Here is a 20,347-nt window from a genome sequence, read left to right as displayed (position 1 = left end):
TATTTATTTTGAGAGAGAGAGAGAGAGAGAGAGAGCATGTGCATGCAGGAATGGGGGAGGGGCAGAGAGAGGGCAAGATAACACCCCAAGCCATCTCGACACTGTCAGCATGGATTCCAATGTGGGGCTTTAACCCATGAATCATGAGATCTTGACCTGAGCCAAAACCAAGAGCCTGATGCCTATCCAACTGAGCTAGCTAGGATCCCTGCTTTTTAAAACTTTATTTATTTATTTTGAGAGAGAGAGGGGACCATGTTATTTTGAAACAGAGGACTAAAGAAGGTGAACATACATATTGGATATCTAGATTTATAGTAAGGCAAATAGTAACCATTAAAGCTGGATGATATGATTGACAGGTGAATGAATAAACAAAATATGGTATATAAACACAATGGAATATTATTCAGGCTTGAAAAGGAATAAAATTCTGGCACGTACTTCAATACAGATGAACGGAATATATTATGCTAAGTGAAATAAGGTAGACTCAGAAGGGCAAATATTGTATAATTCTATTTACACGAAGTACCTAAAATAGACTCATAGAGAAAGAAAGCAGTATGGTGATTACCAGGGGCTGGGGGAAGGGATAATGAAGAGTTACTATCTAATGGGTACAAAGTTTTAGTTTGGGATGATGAAAATGTTCTAGAGATGTATAATATTGGTGGTTGTACCACAATGTGAATGTACTTGATGCTGCTGAATTGCATACTCAGAACGGTTCAAATGGTAAATTTTATGTATATTTTACAATTTAAAAAACCCAAATGATATGGATGTAAAGATGGACAACCAGATCAATTAGGGGGAAAAAAAGGTAAGCATAGAAAGAGACCTTTGAGTGCTTGATACATGATAGAAGAAAAATTAAAATCAGTAGGGAAGAAAATGGACTCTCTCCAATGGACAGTAGTGGACAATCAGCTACTACTATGGTAATAGATAAAATTTCATCCTTATCTCACATCCCATATAAATTAGATTATAGTTGAATGATGCTATCAAACTATGAAAGGCCAGACCTTAAAGCTTTTAGAAAAAAAATAGACAGCAGTATCTGCATAGTAGTGGTAGAAAAGATATCTTGGGCATAAAATGAAAATCTGTATTAGCTTTCTAGGGCTGTTGGACCAAAGTGCCACAAACTGAGTGGCTTTCAACAACAGAAATTTATTCTGTCACAGCTCTGGAGCCCAGGAGTTCAAAATCAAGGTGTCAGGAAATTTCTGAGACTCTGGTCTCAGATCCTTCCTCTGAGACTGTGAGTAGAATCTTGCCTTGTCTCTCCCTAACTCCTGGCAATGGCCATCAATCCATGGTGCTCCTTATCTTGCAGTTATTCCAATCTCTGCCTCTGTTGTCACATGGAGTTCTCTCTGTGTGTCTATTTCTAAATTTCTTTCCTTGAATAAGCATACCAGTCTTATTGTATTAAAGATGCACACTATTCCACTATGGCCTCATCTTAACTTCTTGTATCTACAACAACCCTATTTCCAAATAAGGTCACATTCTGAGGTATTGGGGAATAGGACTTCAACATACCTTTTTTGGGAGACCCAATTCAACCCATAACAAAAGCATTAACTGTAAAGGAAAGGACTGATACATTTTATCATGTTAAATACCAAAGTGAGCAATTAATTCACTTCTTCTGTGAGATACGTCAGATAAAAGATACCATGAAAAAGAAATTAGAAGTCCTACCTCCTCCCCCAAAATGTCCTTTTCCCCATTTTTAGTAATCTTGGTACTATAAAACAAATGCAAGTACTAGATCAACAAAAACCACACATTTTTAACATGTCATTTTTATTGAAAAAGTAACATTTTTAAAATTTAGTATAAAAATATAGAGTAAAAATTGATATTCTCTTTCATTTCTGAATTTTATATTCACAATCATTGCAGTTTTTTACTTTGAGTTTTAAATCTTTGCTTAAAAGTTCTTCTTTGAGGCGCCTGTATGGCTCAGTCGGTGGAGCCTGTGACTCTTATCTTGGGGTTGTAAGTTTGAGGCCTTTACTGGGTGTAGAGAGGACTTAAAAATTAAATCTTAAAAAAAATTAAAAATAAAATAAAAAATAAAACCTCACTTTGAGGTTACTTTTTAAATTCCTTGAAGTTTTTTCAGTGTAAGGGTTAAGGCAGGGGGTATTTTTCATGTTTTCCCCCATATGATTAGATATTCATTTACTCAGTCATTCATTTATTCACAAATACATTTTGTGTGGTTACTATATTCAGGTACTGTCCCAGGTACAGAGGTTACAGATATGAGCAGGACTAAATGTTCCCTGCTATCACAGCCTTATATTCTAGAGATAGGAAGCAGGGTTTAAAAAACAGAGTAACAAATAAGCCAATTTGTCAGTATGTAAGAACTTGACTAGTGCTATGGAAAATAGAGTACAAAGGGCCAGAAGTACCAGGTATCTGCAGCATGCTGTAAATTTAAATTTAAATGAGCCTTTTGAAAAAGCCCTATTTGATCAGACACATTTAAATTAACATTTGAGCACACAACCTGAAAATGTAAATTAAGCTGTGTTTAGGATAATAATTAGAAGAGATTAGACAAATATGCCAACTAATTTTTTTTCTCCAACTGGTTAGATTAAATGGCACAATGAACTATTTTGTGTCACAATTTTGGAAGATAAAAGCAATTGCTGTTCTGACAAAGGCAAAAAAAATGATACAACCTTAAGGAGATGTATACTAGATAAGACATTTGGCAATGGAGAATAGGGTCGGGAGTGGGAATCAGATCTTTCTTTGGCTCTTTTCTGCTGATTTACCTGTGTTTGTCATTTCCACTTTCCCATTTCTCCTCCTGCCCCCATGAGACCAAATTCCCTGATTTCTGATTGGCAGTTCACTCATCATAGAGTCCTTTATCAAAAATATTAGTGCTTTTGGCCAGTTTGACTTTTGGTAGGAAAAAGCACAAGCCGTTCAGAAATAGCTCCTTATTTGGGCATCATAAATTTAGTTTGTTTTTTTAACAACACGATATTATTTCCACCAAATCCAGATGTATGAGATACCTCCTTTGACGTCATGCACAACACAAATTGCCTTCGCACATCACATGTATAGGCAGAAGATTGCCTCCCAAGATCATGACCTTTTACTAGTTCTCCTTTCTCTTCCAACTTTGGGAATGGCAACTTGGAAGCAACCAAGGTGATATACTACTTAGAGATGGTCATTAATCTTCTGGAATCTTCACAAGAATAGATAATAAAGACAGATGTTTATAGGTACACAAGTGTTTAAGTGTTTGGTAACAGAATCTTCTAGATTCCTGCTAGCAAGCTGAAATCAGGAAGAGCCCAAGGTCTTTTGGCAATTTCACTTTCTTCTTGGTTGCTTTCTTAGACTTGGTCACTTTCACAGATATTAGAAAACCGTGTGTTGTTTTGGTCTTTTGGTTGAGGCAGCTTTGCTCAGGCTTCCTTGCTTTGTTGTGACAAGCAATATTTGTTGAGAATACTGTTTTTCCTTTGCAGATTATTTAGCCAATTAAAAAGGCCCCGAAAAAACTGGCTTCTTGGTCCATGTCAATCAATTGCTCATTATTTACAGAGACAAAAATTCTGTCATTTTCCTTCAGCTCAAATATCCCACCTTGATAGATGGAATAGAGTCCATATTCTGAATCCTTAGACCAACAACTATTTCTAGCACTTTTCATTAGCAGTATCGGGTCAGGATAACTTGTGTATTTGTAGATATATTGTACCATTTGTTTGTTTCTCTTTCTGTTCTGTTCTGTTTCCTCAGGTTCCTGAAATCTAAAGTATGTTTGGGAATAGATGTAATAAAACCCCCTCTGATGAATAACCAGCTCACCATTCCTCAAGTGCAAATTATTCAAGAATGAATGTCCTTTTCTTGATGACTCCCAGGAGTTTATTTTCTGACCCAAAGCTTTTTCATTCTTGGAGCCTGGAGGAAGTTTAGAGACAAAGAAAGTTAGAAGAAGAAAGTTTGTAGAAAAGGCAAGAAATATCTCAGTAGCCATGGCTAGCCAGTTTTTTGGTTGGGATTATAAAGAATTTCAATCTAATATAAACCTTCTTGCTCCTTCAATCTTACAAGATTCTGAATTTCTTATAGAAATCTGGAGGCTACTGTATCATTGTGACCTGCTGTGAGTCCCTTTCTTTTCTGTGCCTCATCCACCACTTAACACTATATCTGCCAAACTCAGCTCTAAACTGTAGCACAGGGGATGATTAACTCAGATGGCAATCTGCCTGCGCAGAACTTCTGTCCCAAACCCCTGCCTCCCTTCCTAGGCAGGTGAACTAAAATGAACAACATGTAAAGAAACCAAAAGAAACATATCTGTTTCCTTAAGCCTGGAGCTCAGAACTTATTGCTATTCCTTTGGATCACTTTGGGTTCCTTCTTGGTCTTTCTCAGCAATCCAGAGTCAAAGGCACCATTCAGACAGAAAGCATCTCTAGTACACAATAAGACAGGGCATAAGGTTTGGCAAAGAGGTCCAGATTTAAAGATCTTTAGACCCTTGGATCTTTAACTCCCAAAGACTTTAAATGAAAAAGGGCCCTACCAAAATAGGATATTCCTTTAAACTTTGGGCTCATCTCCACGATTGGTGTAAAGTTTAGTTTTTCAACAGGGCAAAACAACTGTTGTATTTCTTGATAAATAGTAAACACTAACATTATAATAATGATCTCACTCATAGGCAGAACATGTCTCTCATTCATAAAACATGAGTTCAGGAATACCAAGAAGACAACTGCCCAGGAAAAAAAAATGAAAAAACATTCCAAATCTTTTCATCTTTTAACTGATACTTGAAATTTCTTTAACCTGAGATAAAACCTTTTGTAATAATAAAAGCAACTATTTATTAAGTACTTACAATACACAGGAATTTTGCCTGTGCTAATCTTCACTATTTTATGAGTTAAAGATTATCTCCACTTCATATATGAGGAAACTGAAGCTTTATTTGATTAGGTAATTTGCTCAAAACATACATCTAGGTAAAGAGGGGCTGGTATTCCAATGTGCGTATTTAGACTGCAAAACTCTTGCATTGTTATAGCACTGTATGGACACCTGTTCTTTAGTTAAGAAGTACGCTTACCATATTGGCTAAGCTATATGAAACTGACATTTCTCTAAGTGAGAAATGGTCAAATATCGGCAATTTCCCATAGTTCAACCAAGTACAAATGCCACAAGGAATAACTAGTCACTTCTGGTGAAAGTATATGACTGACTCGGAACTCCTAAGGAGGAGGAATATTTGATGGAGGGAGAAAGAGAAATTACTTTGAAGAAGAAGAAGAAAAGCACATATAGGGGCATGGGAAACTCTAAGACAGAGTTCTCCCACCAGAGGATTCTCCTGAGAGCATTTATGCCAGAGTAGTTACTGAGCAATTTTCTCTTCTAATCTTCCTTCTGAGAAAGAGCCAATCTGAGCCCCAGTTACCACTGAGCATTTTGTAGATAGTCATATAGACATTTCACGTAGAAAGTTGAAAGAACAAATTATTTGGAACGAATTTTTTCATTGCCTTCCTTGAAACCATGATATATTTGTTGTTTCTCTTACTTGGAACTGGGAATGTGCTTCTTCTCCGACTGGTTCCAGTTATGTGAGCTGCTACTCTCTGAGGACCTCTTTCTCTTACTAGGTAAGGAATATTTAGCTGCTTTTCTAAAAGAAAAATGACAAAGAATCTTCAGCACTTGTCAAACTACTTTTCAAATACATTGCTATTCAGAACTGTTGTTGATCAGACATCATAAGCACACTGTGCTTCCAAAATTGATTGTATGGTCACTCATAAAAGCAGCCCATATATTAATATGATGATCCATCTATTCCAGCTTATGTTTAATTTGGAAAGTATTTTAGATGAGAAGGATAAGCAGCAACTTGGATTATAATTTATCGACATATCAGAGATAAGGTCCAACCAGAATACAACAAAATGAAGATTATGGCCCTTTTCCAAAACAAACAAACAGACAAACAAAAACCAAACAAGTAAATAACCATGGACATGTAATGACTCTGCTTGAGTCATTTAAAATGCACAAATAACCAAGTCTTGGCAAATTTCCACTTTGAGTTATATATAGAGACAATCAGAGTGATTCTGATTCTAAAGGAGTAGCAGTGTAACAATGGTCCAAAGATGTTACAAACTGGTATCCAACAGTCATCCCTTCACCACCCCCCCCCCCAAGAGAAATATGAATTGGCATACTGGTCATGATAATCAATATGTAAACATAAAAATCACTGGCTCACTAGATCATAATAAACAAATAACACCTATTGATCACATTCCAAAGTACTTTGGAACAGACTTTAAATGTACAAATTCAACATATTACCCTTTAATTTTTAAATTTTTATTTATTTTGAGAGAAAGAGAGAGAGAGAAAACATGAGTGGAGGAGAGGCAGAGAGAGAAGGAGAGAGAGAATCCCAAGCAGGATCATGTTCAACATGGAGCCCAATGTGGGACTCCATCCCACAACTCTAGGATAATGACCTGAGCCAAAATCAAGAGTGGGACACTCAACTGACTGAGCCACCCAGGTACCCCAACAAACTACCTCTTTTTAAAAAATCAGCTTAAACGTCCCAAGTGTGCTTCTACTGGTTGTTAAGATAAACTATATTCTTTAATCAAGCAAATATTGCCAGGACTAAGGCACTGCACTATGCTGTATATGGGTTGCAAAGATTAGCCACTGATTGCACTGACTGAGCCCTCAAAGGACTTACAGTCTTTTAGGAAAAATATAAATTAGAAAGTGAAAATTTACCTGTGAGAAATATAAATAAAGGGTGATGGGTGTTCACAAGAGGGAGAGATTCCTACTTATTGGAGAATTGAGGTCAGGGGAGGGTTTGTGCTAACGCTTACTCCAATAAACCAAAGTGCCCATCACGTCTATGCCAGGCACTCTTTTAGGAGCAAGGAGAAAGAATATAAATAAATGAATGCAAACAAACATTTGAGGTGCAAATGGCAATTTGATCTGAATAGGATGAGGATGGGCAGGCTTGGGAAGGAGGGCTGGAAGAAGGGCATTCTCTGAGATCTAGGCCAGAGGCCAGAGGCAGGACTCACAAAGCATTCCTGGGACACAGACAAGGGAGGAGTTCAGTTTTAGGCTTGAATGAGGAGCCAAACTATAGAGGATTTGAATGTTAAACTAAGAGATTTGGATTTTACAGGATGTGGATTTTGAATGATTTGGGGCAGGGAAGTAAAGGGACAATGTGTTGTGCTTTAGGCTATCCTGTCTCAAAGAAAGCTGTGATGGTTAGAAGGTGAGAGGGCTGGAGACTGGCAAGTAAGTGATCAGGACTGAGAACAGGAGGCCTTAATCTAGGCTAGTAGGTGGGGGAACTGAGAAGAGGTGGTAAAAAAGGGAAAGAATAAATAGGAAACGGGAATCTCTTCCATCTATCTGGTATGAGTTGTTGCTTATTCAGGATGGGAAGGCATTTGTACAGTACTGAATACCAAATATATCACGAGGCTGCATGGTCAATTACATAATGCTCTCAGAATGCTCAGCTTTCAAGGTTGATGTGTCCATTCACCTTGAACTCCCACTGTTAAATAATTCATAATGCCTTGCCTGCCCTTAGACCTTAACACTTTGTTTTAAAATATTCAATAACTGAATCCAATTATAAATATCTTGCATTTGAGGTCATTGCAAGGATATGGGAAAGCCTAGATAGAAAAGCAAATTCTAAAGAGGATATTTCCTCTTTAGAGGCTATAGCAAACACTTCCTAGAAAAGAAACCTGTCAATGTGTCTATTTGGATGTCATCAATACATCTAGGTATGCTGATTAGTATATGATTTCTACATTTCATTGGGATGAGTGAAAAAGAGTATTGTTCTTACAACACTGAAAGTGTTGTACGTACATCTACTATAGATCGTAGATCTGTTGTGCCTCATCAGAAGAGGAAGAGTATTCAATGTTCTGACTACCACTTTTGCTTTTGGGGAAAGAATGCTTAGACCCTGGGATCAGGTCTTATCTTGTTTAATAAAAGCTATTTAATAAAGAAAAATGGGAGTTGTTAAGTAACGAGGAAGCTTATCATATTGAAAAAAGATAGGTGACCGGGCACTTGGGTGGCTCAGTTGGTCGTGTCCAACTCTTGATTTTGGTGCAGGTCATGATCTCCCAATTCATGGGATCAAGCCCTCCATTGGGTTCTGCATTGACAGTGAGGAGCCTGCTTGGGATCCTCTCTCCCTCTTTCTCTGCCCCTTCTCTCTCTCTCTCCCCCTCTCTCTCCCTCTCTCTGTCTCTCTCTCAAGATAAATAAACATTAAAAAGAAAAAAGGAAAAACAATAGTTGAAAAGTAGAAAGACATCATTACAACACTTATATTGAAGAACATTTTCTTCTCTGCCAGGCTGGTATGCCCTAAGTCTCTGGTATATGTATTCAGGCCTCTATGGCTATTATCATGGGAAAATGGGACTATGGTGAGCCAAATGTGAAGAAGTAGCAAACTGATTTAATAGTTTTATTTACTTATGTATTCACTTTAAAAATATGTATTAAGAACCCTCTTTTTTGAGAGAGAGAGAGAGAGAGAATGTGTACATGAACAGAGGAGGGGCAGAGGGAAAGGGAGAATCTTAAGCAGGCTCCACACCCACCACAGAGACTTGCTCAGGGCTCAATCTCACGACCATGAGATCATGACCTGAGCAGGGATCAGGAGTCAGACACTCAACCACTGAGCCACCCAGGCACCCCTGTATGAAGAACCTTCTATGTGGAGAGAGATGGTGGTGGCACAGTATTGTGAATGCACCATTTGCCACTACACTGTGCACTGCAAAATGGTGAATTGTAAAATTTTTGAAGGTCGTGGGGTAGGAGGGTCCTGAACTCACATCCTCCCATGGATACACCAAGGCTACAACCACATATAGAGCAATGCTCTCTGAGAAGGACCTGAAGACTAGCAGAACAGCTCTTCCACAGCTAAAGATATAAAGAAAGAGCCACATGGAGAAGAGTTGAAAGGGGCAGAGACAAGTCTGGTCAGGACCCACACCCCAGGTGAGGCGATCTACAAGTTGGGGGGATATCATAGGCGTGAAATTCCCCCTGGGGAGCAAGGGATTCAAGCTCCACATGGGACACTGACCAGGGGCCTGCACTGGGAAGACAAGCTCTCACCATGTCCAGCTTTGAGAATGAGTGGGGCTCAACTCCAGGGGAGCCAGCTAGCACCACTCGCCTCATCCTGGCATTACCCTGTGGACCTGTCCCCCTCAATCTTCCCATCCCCTAAAGCAGCTGGGCTGAGATCAATTATCCCCATGAAGCTGCTCCTTCCCTGCCACATGCCAGGGGTGACCTCAGCTGAGACCGGCGTCCTTCCAAAGTGGCTTCTGACCCAGGGCAGGTAGCCAGACCTAGGGCCAGCCACACCCACCAGCAGTTGTGGCCTAGTCACTACAGGAGGATACACACAGTCCACACAAGGAACACTCTTGAAGTGCCTGATTCTGGTGAGCAGAGAGGATTATATTTCTGGTCGCCACAGAATACCTTCCACATAAGGCCACTCCTTCATGAAAAGATGCTCAGCATTGCTCATCATCAGGAAAATAAAAACCAAAACCATGATGAGATACCACCTCAGACGTGGTAATAACAAAAGGACAAGAAACAACAAGGGTTGGTAAGGATGTGGAGAAAAGGGAACCCTACTACATTGTTGGTGGGAATATAAATTGGTGCAGTCACTGTGGAAAACAGTATGGAGAGTTCTCAAAAAGTTAAAAATAGAAAAACCATATGATCCAGCAATTCCACTTCTAGATATTTATCCCAAGAAAATGAAAGTGAAATCACTGTCTCGAAAAGATATATCCACCATTATATTCATTGTAACATTGTTTATAATAGCCAAGATATGGAAGCAACGTTAAGTGTCTATCAACAGATGAATGGATAAAGAGGCTGTGGTACACACACACACACACACACACACACACACACACACACTGGAACATTATTCAGGCATAAAAGAGAATAAAATCTAGCCATTTAAGACAACATGGATGGATGCAGAGGGTATTATGCTAAGTGAAATAAGTTAGACAGATAAAGACAAATAACATAAGATTTCACTTATATGTGGAATCTAAAATCAAATAAACAAACAAAACAAGACAAAAAGACTCATAGGTACAGAGAACAAACTGGTGGTTGCCAGATGGGAGTGGGGTGAGGAGATGGACGAAATAGGTAAAGGTGATTAAAAGGTACAAATTTCCAGTTGTAAAATAACAAGTCACGGTAATATAAAATGCAGCATAGGGAAGATAGTGAATAATATTGTAATAATTCTGTATGGTGACAGATGGTAACTATACTTATTGTAGTGTGTATTTTGTAATGTATATACATGTCAAACCACTATGGTGTACATCTAAAATGAATATATCATTGTATGCCAACTATACTTCAATTAAAATATAAAATGAGAATGACACCTTTTATCCCCCCAAAAAAAGATTACTTGTATATTATGTGAATTTCACCTCAATCAAAATACATACATGCATGTACAAAAGGTGGTCCACCTAAGGGCCAGGGGAATAAAAGATTCTACTAGGTTTGGAGCATAGAGTTAGGTGCTAAGTATAGAGAAATGAGAGAAATAGACATGTGTTCCATCTTATGTATCTTTAAAGTAGTGGGGAATCAGCACACAGATAAAAAATATATAAAAATGGAAGGAGATGAAAGGAGGTGCTTGTTATCTTACCTAAATAAGGTAGCCAGGGACATTCTCTCTGAAGAAGTAACATTTAGGCGATAGTTTGAGAATGAGAAGGAGTCAGTTGTATGAAAAGCCAGGAAGGGAAGAACCCAGCCTGGGGAGTAGCCCTTTGAGGGGAGCCCTTATAGGTTAAGAGCAGGGTGCTCACCATGAAGAAGAAGGTGACCATGGGTGAGGGACCATGAGAGAATTGTGGTGGGTGGGTCGGTGGGTGAAGGATTGCTGGGAAAAATGACAAAGTGAGGGGCTCTTGAATAAAGAAGGGCATAGAGCTTAGTGGTGGTCAGAAGCAGAGAAAAGATGAGTTACTTGGGGGCCTTTACTTATCTTACTTCCAGCCATGTACCAGAAAGGATTTAGATGGCTCATTTATGAAACATTGGCAAGTAAAAGATAAATAATGGAAGAAATTGAGATGAAAGGAAAATCCACATTGGGAGAAATAAAGTTTTGACCATAGGTGGGCCACAGATTTGGCCCTAAATGTTCTGTCAGTGCAAATAGGAAAATAGAATCAAGTGTTTTGAGACACCGAGTAGGAGTTGGAGGGGGGATATGTGGATGCGAGCAGAGAAGAAGAGCTGGAGAACTAGTCACCCTGTCATGAAGTTGACAGTAGAAAATTAAAATAACAACAACAAAAAAATACTACCTGGAACTGTAGGAATGGTTTCCTCATAGGTTCTCAAAATCTGCAAACAGTATTGAATAAAGCTTGTTAATTTCCCTAAAAATAATTAAACTGACTACAGAATGCCTATGGCTCTTCTTGCGGGTGTCTGAGATGAAATTTCTACATAGGACATCAACCCCAGAAGCTTTAGTTGTTCAAGCACAGAGTTTGTGTGGGGTAGGGTGGGAGATGAGGTGAATACTGAGGCAGAGGCAGCTGTTCCTGCATGGTGACCGAGGATGGTCCTATGTCTGGGAAAGTTCTGTTTCTGGATGAAGTCTTCAAAAGGCCACACCTGAAGCAACACAGGAGGAAGGTGCCAGCTGCCAAGTTAGGACACGCTAATGTTCCCCCAAACCCCCTTGTAGCTAATGGATGTGGCAACCATGCCACTTCACTCTCTCTGTGTAGGGTGTGTGTCTGCACACAAATGTGTGTATATGTGCACTACGTAATAGCATTCAGGAGCTTTGCATTGGGTAGACCCAAGTCTCAAGATATAAGGCACACTTCCTCTCTCTTGGGATGCCCACAGACACAGAGCCCATCAAGCCGGGACCTGCAACGCTGTCATTCTCTCATTTCTGACATGTGGCTAGGGCATTCTTCACATCAACATAAAAAATAATATCTTTACTAAACAACTAACATCACTTTCTTTGTACTAACCAGTGGGGAAAACCAGTAAGAAAGAGTGAAACCTTAGCCTTTCTATCAGACGGCCTAATGCGGACTGCTCATCCACAGCTTCTAAACTCCCCTCCACCCAGCTCTGCTACTTGGGTCTTTATCCATCACTGCCTTCCTTTCCTGCCACTGTTGTTAAGTTTGAAACTGCCAGAAACTCCCCTCCTCTGTACTCCCACCCCAGAGCAGAAGCTCTCTGCCTTCCCCTTGGCCTCAAGCCCTGACCTGGTAATGGAGGGTCTGCCAATAGCACAATGGGCACTGGTATATGGAAGGGAAAGGAGCTGTGCCTTGGCATAGTCTCTGTGTCTCTCTCATTCTGGGACAGAAGGGAGGAAGGAAGAAGGAGGAGCAGCAGGAAAGAGAGAAGAGTAATTCCTACAGCTTGGGAAACAGATGAAAAGAATAATGACTGTCTGGTCAGATGGTCCAGATTCAGATCTGTCAATCATTAGCTCTGGAAAACTTTGCTCGTTACTTAACTGATGTAAACTTTAATTTCTTCATCTATTTAAAAAATAAAAAAGAGGAAGATAATAATGCTTCCTTCCTCACAGAGCTGTTATGGGGATTAAATGAGATATCCTACGTAATGGGCATAGGATGTTTACTGGAAATAGTCTGTTCCATTAATGGTGCCTGGAAAAAAAAAGGGAACTCTTTCCCCCCTTTTTGTCTGCATCCTCTTCCAGCTTCTGCCTGTTCCAGATAGTGGCAGCATATGAGGACGGGAGGGAGAGAGAGAACAGCAAGAAAGAGGTATGTGCAATCTATCCCCACCCCTTTTCGGTCTCCAGATTTCTGCCCTAGTTCTGAGTTTCTCTCCCCTGCCACCTGTGGGTTTGCCCCCATGAACACCAGGGACTGCAGAGTCCCATTCATTCCTCGGTCTTCTCAGGATGTTTCCCACCCCTGGGCCTTTCCTCGTCCTCGCCACTTGGGGCCACAGAGTCACAACTGCATCACTATAGCTTGTGCTGTGAGCTGGTGGGCACCCTTTTCCGGCCTCCAGCCGAAGTCAGATTTCATTTCTCATAGAAATGGCATCATAGTTGACATCTGGGCTCTACTATGAGGACTGTTTGGGGTTATAAATCAGAGCTCTAACCACTGACATAACACTGTTTCAGTGGAAAGACAGGGCACCAAACAATGGACTTTCAATCGTATCTTTAAAACACATCTTCTTCCCGCCCTGGGAATGTCCCCAGTATTTTTAAAACAATAACGGTGTATCCTAGTTTACAGAGTATTTTTATACCCATGTTCTCTTCTGACCTTTTTGGAAGGCAGAAGGCAAAACTATTAAAGCAAAATGATATAATTTAGTGAAATAAACTACTAGCTAACATAGTGTTTCTGCTAGAGATCCTGCATCCATAAACAGATCATATTTTGTAATTTGTCACTTATTGACTATATATTGAGATGTTATCACCTTCAATTTCTCAAAGCGTCTCTTCATTCCCTCTTCTTTCCTCTTTTTTCATCTCTATGTGCATACACAAATAAAGATATATTTAATTGCAGACATCAACAAGGTGCAAAGATTATAAAACACCATTATTTGGCATCTTTTGTCTTCTGAACAACAACAAAACCACACACATCTTTTATCATTGTGTGATCTTGAACACATTGCCCAGTCTGTGCCTCAATTTTCCACAATGTGAGATAAAAAGGGCAGACTAGATGGGGAGGCTCTCTGGAGGAGAGGAATGAGCTCTAGCCTGGGAGTCAGCCAGGCCCCTCTGTTTGGTGCTGTTCCACTTTCTTCTAGTTTTAGGAATTTGGGGGAGATCACTCAAACACTCTGGGCCTCTGTTGTCTCCTTTGCAAAATGAGGCATCTACGCTTGATGATCCTAGGTGTTCTTTCTCTTGCGACCCTCCACGTCTGCTGGTGGAGTGACCCGGTGGTCCACCTACCTTTCTAACAAACTGACGGAGCTGCCATTTCACTTGCCAGCACGGGGTGTTCATACTCTCTTCATCATTGGGGTCCCAAGGGATATCGTCTTCCTTTAAGAAACAAGCAATGCCACTTTGGGAGTATTTGTCCTGCATCTGGGTTAAGATGGAATATAATACATTATTATAGAGAAATGCTTTTTATTTTTGTTCATTTACAAGTTAAGACAACAGGAACTGATGACAGATTCAGAGAAGTCTTGGTACCTTGGATAAGCTTGTGGGTTGAAATAAACAGTAAGCATGCTGTCCTTTGTCTTGTGAATAAATATAAGCAGTCAGACGTGGTGGGAAGGATACAGGTGTGGGCCAGACATCCTGGGTCACAATGCCCTTCACTGATCCTGCCGTTAAACAGCTGTGTGTCCCTCAACAAATTGCTTTTTCTCTTCTGTGTCTATTTTTCATTTGAGTTTTGAACTGGTTCATTGTGGTGATCTTTGAGGTCCTTTCCACCTCTGAGATGGGGGGGGGGGGTGTCCCATTCTAAAGCTGGGAAGCTATCTAGGTACAAAGTAGGCAATAGAGTCCATTTAAATTCCAGCATCCTAAATAAAAAATTAAACAAATCCTCTGGGATGCAGACGATATTGTGTAAATTCCAGTTATTGTGATTTCTAGTCCTCTGGATGGCCAAATCTGGACCATATTGCCACTGAAAATCTTAATGTTGTCTCATTAAATGTCCACACTAGCTAGGGATTTACCTGCAGAGACTTGAAACACCATTTGAAGGTTTGCCCCCTCTTTCTGAGAGCAAACAGTTTTAACAGCCAGGTAATTTTCAATAAAGTCCTAGCTTGATATTAAACACACACACACACACACACACACACACACACGTGTGCATGCACACATGGAACAAATGCATGCACGCATATATCCCAAACCACTCAGCACATTGCAGGGTGATAACTGGTTAATTTTACAAAGAAAAATGGGAAGTCCATGCAAGGCCAGACATTGTTTTTTGTTTTTTTTTTCTTTCCTGTTTTCATTTTTAACAAGTGGGATTGAGGATATGTTATTTCTCTGTACAAATCTGAATTGTCTTTCTCTGGGGAAATAAATGGGAAAATGGCCATTTTTATCTGTTGTTTGAACTTAGGGGACTCCCAAGGTTGAAGGAAAGACCAAACAATGATGCTTCTTCTCATAAAAAGACAATCTCATTCCAGATCAAAATAACTTGTCTATGGGAGGTCCCAGCCAGAGTCAGCTGGTTCTGTACTCAGTCATGCACTCCTTGGACATTTGATCCAGGTCCTTCAAGTGCAAAAGTACAAACCTAAGCTGATTAATTCCTTCCACACACTCTGGCATACAACATTCATTTACTTTTAAATGTTTATTTTCTTTCTTCCTGTTTTAAATTACAATAGTAAAACATTCAGCCTAGTAAATGTAGTAGGGGTGACAGCTGGGGCCACCTGAGTAGAGACACAACTAGCAGTGGAGTCAGTCAACATCACTCTGTCCCTACCCGCCCCATGGCCTTCTCCTGTAGAGTTCTGTTTGCATCTCCAACATATGTGGGAGCTGAAAAGCATTTCCCAGAAAAGCACTCAATTACGTATAGTTTAGAAATATGAGAACATATCTAGCAAATCGGGGCGTAGGATTGGAGAGGAAAAGCTGGATGTAGTACAAGGCCTGAGGGTGATTCCAGGAAGAGCAAGTTAGCTTCATTGGACACTGTCCCAGTGCAGCCGGTATGGGAGTTCTCTGGCCAGACATCGGTATGATAAAACTGAATAAACAGGCTCACAAACTTCTGTAACATGTTGAGATGAAAAGTTGTGCATGACACAGAAAGGAGGGAGTGATTTATTTTCTTACTTCACAGCAGTTAGAAGCTGTCTCAGCAGGAAAAGATGAAGAACATGGAGGATAGGGCCAGAGGCAAGAAAGGGCAGAGCTGAGCACTGACTGAGACTGGGCAGCCATGGTAGCTGGCAGCTGCCTGTGAACCGAACTGGGTGGAAGCAGGGACTAGCCCAGGCCAGAACCAACTGCTGCCTATAGGCTCTGGCTGCCCACTGGGGGTTTTCCAGAAACATCTCTAGCAGGTGGGAGGGAGAACCCCGAAAGCTGAGTAAGATCCTAGGTGTACATGGGAGGGAGCGTGACAAGCTAATGTGACTCCATTGTTACCCCCAAACTTAATGAAGCCTAGAAACATTGTTAGTACACAGGCAACCTGGAAAATATAGGGAAATAAAGAACATTTTTCTAAATGAAAAATAAACAAAAAGCACACTAAAATCACCCTCATCCTACTTCCTAATTAAGCTCTGGATGATCTCTCTTGTTTACAGGGCTGTCTGTGGGCAGTTTTGTGCGTGATTGTTTTCTCTTAAGACTACATAAAAATGTCATGTTCTTTAAATCTACATGAAAATCTTATATAGATAGCATAGATGCTTTTATGACATTCACTGTAGAAAATTTATAAAATACAGAAAAACAAGACATCCATATACACCAAAAATACAGGAAAAAAGACACCCATAATCCCACCATTTAGAAGTCACAGTGACCAACATTTTGGTATTTCTCTTCTAGAAACCCAGAGAGAAAGCCCCAACCACCCTCCCCATCCCCCACATTTTCTTGTATTATCATATTTGGTGGTTTCTTCTACAGACTTTGGCCAATGCTGGCGACTAGATGCATGAGTGAGGGGTTGCTGTGGTTTTTTCAAGAATGATTCATGAGGATTAATATGATGTGTCTCTCTTTCCCCTTCTTTTGCACATCCTTTCCACTTCAACGCATGAATTTCCTGCCTCACACCTCAGACCAGAGCTATTCTCTCCCTAACCACATGTGGGTGTTGGGGCAGGGGGATGTGTGTGCTATTTTCATTTGTATGCTTCTCAGGGACACAGCTTTCACACAGGTTCCTGCTCTTCTGCTCCAAAAGCCCTTGGTTTTGACAAGTGGATTTCCACTGTGTTGGTGTCATCACAAACATGGTGATTGTCTAGGCCACGGCCAGCCAGTCCTTCGCAGGGCTTTTGGGCTACAGGGTGGACTCCTTTGCCAGTTGACTCAGGGACTTCAAGGTGGCAGCACTGACCCTCTCTGCTGCCCTGACATTAGTGTCTAACAACTATTTTCTGCAAACCACAAATACCATAAAGAACCACTTATGGAGATTGGTAGATAATGGTCCCCTTCTCCTTTGTCTTACCCATCTATGATACCACAGTGATAGGCAGCCCCCTTGTCACAAAACATTCTCAGACAGACAAACTTTAGAGACTAAGCCCATATTTATTGATCATGCTTGCTAGTCTGTAGGCTTATTTGGGAACGTCCAGTTAGACGTTACTCAGCTCTCCTTAGGCCACACTCCCTAAAGTCCGCTCAGTGTCTTTTCTAGAAAGTTTCATTAGCCAAAGTAGAATCTGTGATTTATTTTAGAAAATTAGTACTTATGTTAAGTATGCTTTTCCAAACTTTACACAACCAAAGAGACTCAGATTCATTTTTCCTTGCAAGCATTCCTGGTGAAGAGGTGGAAACTTCAAGAAACTTCTCAATACAATGGCCACAGTTTATTGAGCACTTACCTAATGCCAGGGTTCAAAATTGGACTTTCCCTTTAACCAGCTTTATAATCTTGGACAAATCGCTTAACTCCAAGAGTCTTAGTTTACTTATGTGTAAAATGGGGTAATTATATTTATTTATAAGACTTTTTTTTAGAGACAGAGAGTGGGGGAGTGGCAGGGGGTGGGTAGAGAGGGAGAGGGAGAGAGAGAGAGGGAGAGAGAGAGAGAGAGGGAGGGAGGGAGGGTGGGAGGGAGGGAGGGAGAATCCCAAGCAGGCTCCATGCAGAGCCCAGTGCAGGGCTCAATCTCATGACCCTGGGATCATAACCTGAGCCAGAATCAAGAGCTGGATGCTCAACCAACTGAGCCACTCAGGCACCCCTACAGGATTTTTATAAGGATCAAATAGAGCAATATTTTGCAAAGTTCCTGGAACACAGTATTTGCTCAATATCTGTTAATTCTCTTTCCTTTCTGGCACTCTCAATGAATTCTTCTGTGTGTCTATAAACATATGTATATATATGTAACTACACAATCAAGAAAAACATATGCACACGGGGACATGTTAAGATTTGAAATTTCCATTTTTATAGAATTCAAAAAATTACTTGATCATAAACACAGACAATTGCATGAGTCTGCTCAGTCAAGAACCAGTTAATATAGTCTTAAAATTTGGCCAACTTGTAATGTCAGCAAATTGAGGCAATGATTTTCTTTCGTAATAAAGATACAGACTCATTCTGCTTATGCTGCAAAGTCAACAAAGGTTAGGACATTCTAGATCCAAACTTGTAAACACAGCAGTATTCCAGACTCTCATGCAGACTTCGAACTAGAGGCATGCTTATAGTTACATTGATGTTTTAGTTGCAGACATACAGCCTCTTCTGAATACAGCAAAGCTGACTTTACTGGTCACCTAATGGTAACCATCACTAATATAATTACTTGCAAGTCAAACAAGAGTCTACTTCATCCAAAGTCAAAGGAAAAATTTGCAAGTATCTGAGATAACCAAATTTATACTCCACAGGGTATACAAACTACATTTCCTTAACAGATACTCACTCTATGGCATGTGGATAATTTATATTTTTCTGAGACCCTTCTACTTGCATTTCCTAGCCAGCTGGCAGATGTTATATTGCCTTATCAGTGTGCATCACAGGGTGCAAATATATTAACCCCGTGGACACCCTGTTGTGGAGGGAGGAATGTTACTTAGCTGCCTGAAGACCTGATTTCAACTCTGCTTCCAAAGCTCTGTCTGAGCCTGGATAAGTCATTTTGCCTGGGGGTCTCTAGTTTCCTCATCTATGAAATAGGGGGTGTTCAAAGTTCCTTCCAGCTCACAGTTCTCTACTATATAATACACAATTAGTCAAAAAATACATAAGAAGCCAAAAGCTGACTTGGTTTATTGTCAGCAATTCTGCATTCATAGTTCCAAACGGTTTATACAGTTGAGAAGTACATGAACTAAAAAGCCACTAAGGTTTTTTTCTCTGTCAAATGTACCTGGATTCCTACTTGACCACCCACAGGCATAGAATAATTGTTTTATTTTCAATTATTTTATCATGAACAGTAACATGCTGAGTCCATATGGTAACCTCTTTATTACAGGCTCTTTATGCGTGGCATGTCCGTGGTGGAGGAATAGACGCGTGCCAGTCCTTAATACCCTCTCTACTGTCAACACAGAAGTGCCACAGATCTAAAACCAAAACATGTTTCTAAGATCTGACTTACCCTCCACCCCATGTCTTGGAGGAAAAAGAGAAACCTGATGACATTCCAAGACTCAGGTCTGATTTTAGTTCGATTGTTAGTATTGTAAACTATACATAGTGTTGAAGAGAAAAAAAAAAAAAAACAACCACCTCCGGAGTTTTGTTCCTGCATCTGCTAGTAGCTGGTAGCTGCACTTGGTTCACACAATCCTTTCAACTTACACTTTGACAAGGTCCTCAGCAATTACATGCGTTAGCAGTTAGGGTCCACAGGCAGAGAAAGGGAACAGTTTTTCCTACTGTAAAGTCTTCACAGAGGAGGAAACAGAGGCAGTTAACCAGGTTTGCCGAGAGCCTCGGTCAGGAACTGTGTGCATTGTACTGACCTGCCTCAGTTCACTGGTGAAGTACATGTAAGTCACGGCCACGCAGAGGGACTGCAGGAGCACAGTGAAGATCAGGATCAGCACACAGGTCTGCCCGGGACTGGGGCCCGCCGGGGCCTGCATCTCGACCACGGTCCTGTCCTCTCCGACAGTCACTGCTGCAAAGGCAGCCAGACAGCAGGTTGTTGTTGTCGAACCAACCATCGGGGGTGGAGCCCTTTTTAGGTTTCGTTTATTAAAGAAATAATCAAAGTGAAACTGAAACAACATGCTGGAAGCCAGAGGAGCCAGAGAAACACTAGTAAAATTCTGGGAAGTTCTTTCCATTTTATAGGAATGTCAGGGACCAAGGAAGTAAACACACAGGAAAAAATTGTTCAGGGCATGTGGGTGACTCAGTAGGTTAAGTGTCCCACTTCAGCTCAGGTCATGATCTCACGATTCAGGAGTTCGAGCCCTGTGTCCGGC

At 40.6% G+C, this 20,347-nt stretch overlaps 1 protein-coding gene across 1 annotated transcript; it reads right to left on the bottom strand.

The window, feature by feature from the left end:
* Window positions 1-208: 208 nt before the first annotated feature.
* On the bottom strand, window positions 209-20,098 carry TNFSF10 (TNF superfamily member 10). The gene is made up of 5 exons (XM_045502963.1): window positions 19,880-20,098; window positions 14,153-14,290; window positions 11,517-11,556; window positions 5,615-5,719; window positions 209-3,963 (listed from the first exon to the last, which is right to left on the bottom strand). The coding sequence occupies exons 1-5, from the start codon at window positions 20,081-20,083 to the stop codon at window positions 3,530-3,532; spliced, it is 921 nt and encodes a 306-aa protein (XP_045358919.1). The 5' UTR covers window positions 20,084-20,098; the 3' UTR covers window positions 209-3,529.
* Between the last annotated feature and the right edge of the window lie 249 nt (window positions 20,099-20,347).

This window comes from Leopardus geoffroyi, chromosome C2 (assembly GCF_018350155.1).
Source record: "Leopardus geoffroyi isolate Oge1 chromosome C2, O.geoffroyi_Oge1_pat1.0, whole genome shotgun sequence".
NCBI lineage: Eukaryota > Metazoa > Chordata > Mammalia > Carnivora > Felidae > Leopardus > Leopardus geoffroyi.
Note: the sequence above shows the minus strand (reverse complement) of the source record. Positions and strands in the feature narration are given on the sequence as shown.

What these genes read in the sequence shown, in the direction of transcription:
- TNFSF10 (XM_045502963.1), bottom strand. Translation starts at nt 20,083, where the DNA reads ATGGTTGGTTCGACAACAACAACCTGCTGTCTGGCTGCCTTTGCAGCA. An exon ending in TCCGTCAGTTTGTTAGAAAG is followed by an intron (nt 11,557 to 14,152) that starts GTAGGTGGACCA and finishes TACTGTTTGCAG; the next exon opens with ATTTTGAGAACCTATGAGGA. An exon ending in AAGCACATTCCCAGTTCCAA is followed by an intron (nt 3,964 to 5,614) that starts GTAAGAGAAACA and finishes AACTTCCTCCAG; the next exon opens with GCTCCAAGAATGAAAAAGCT.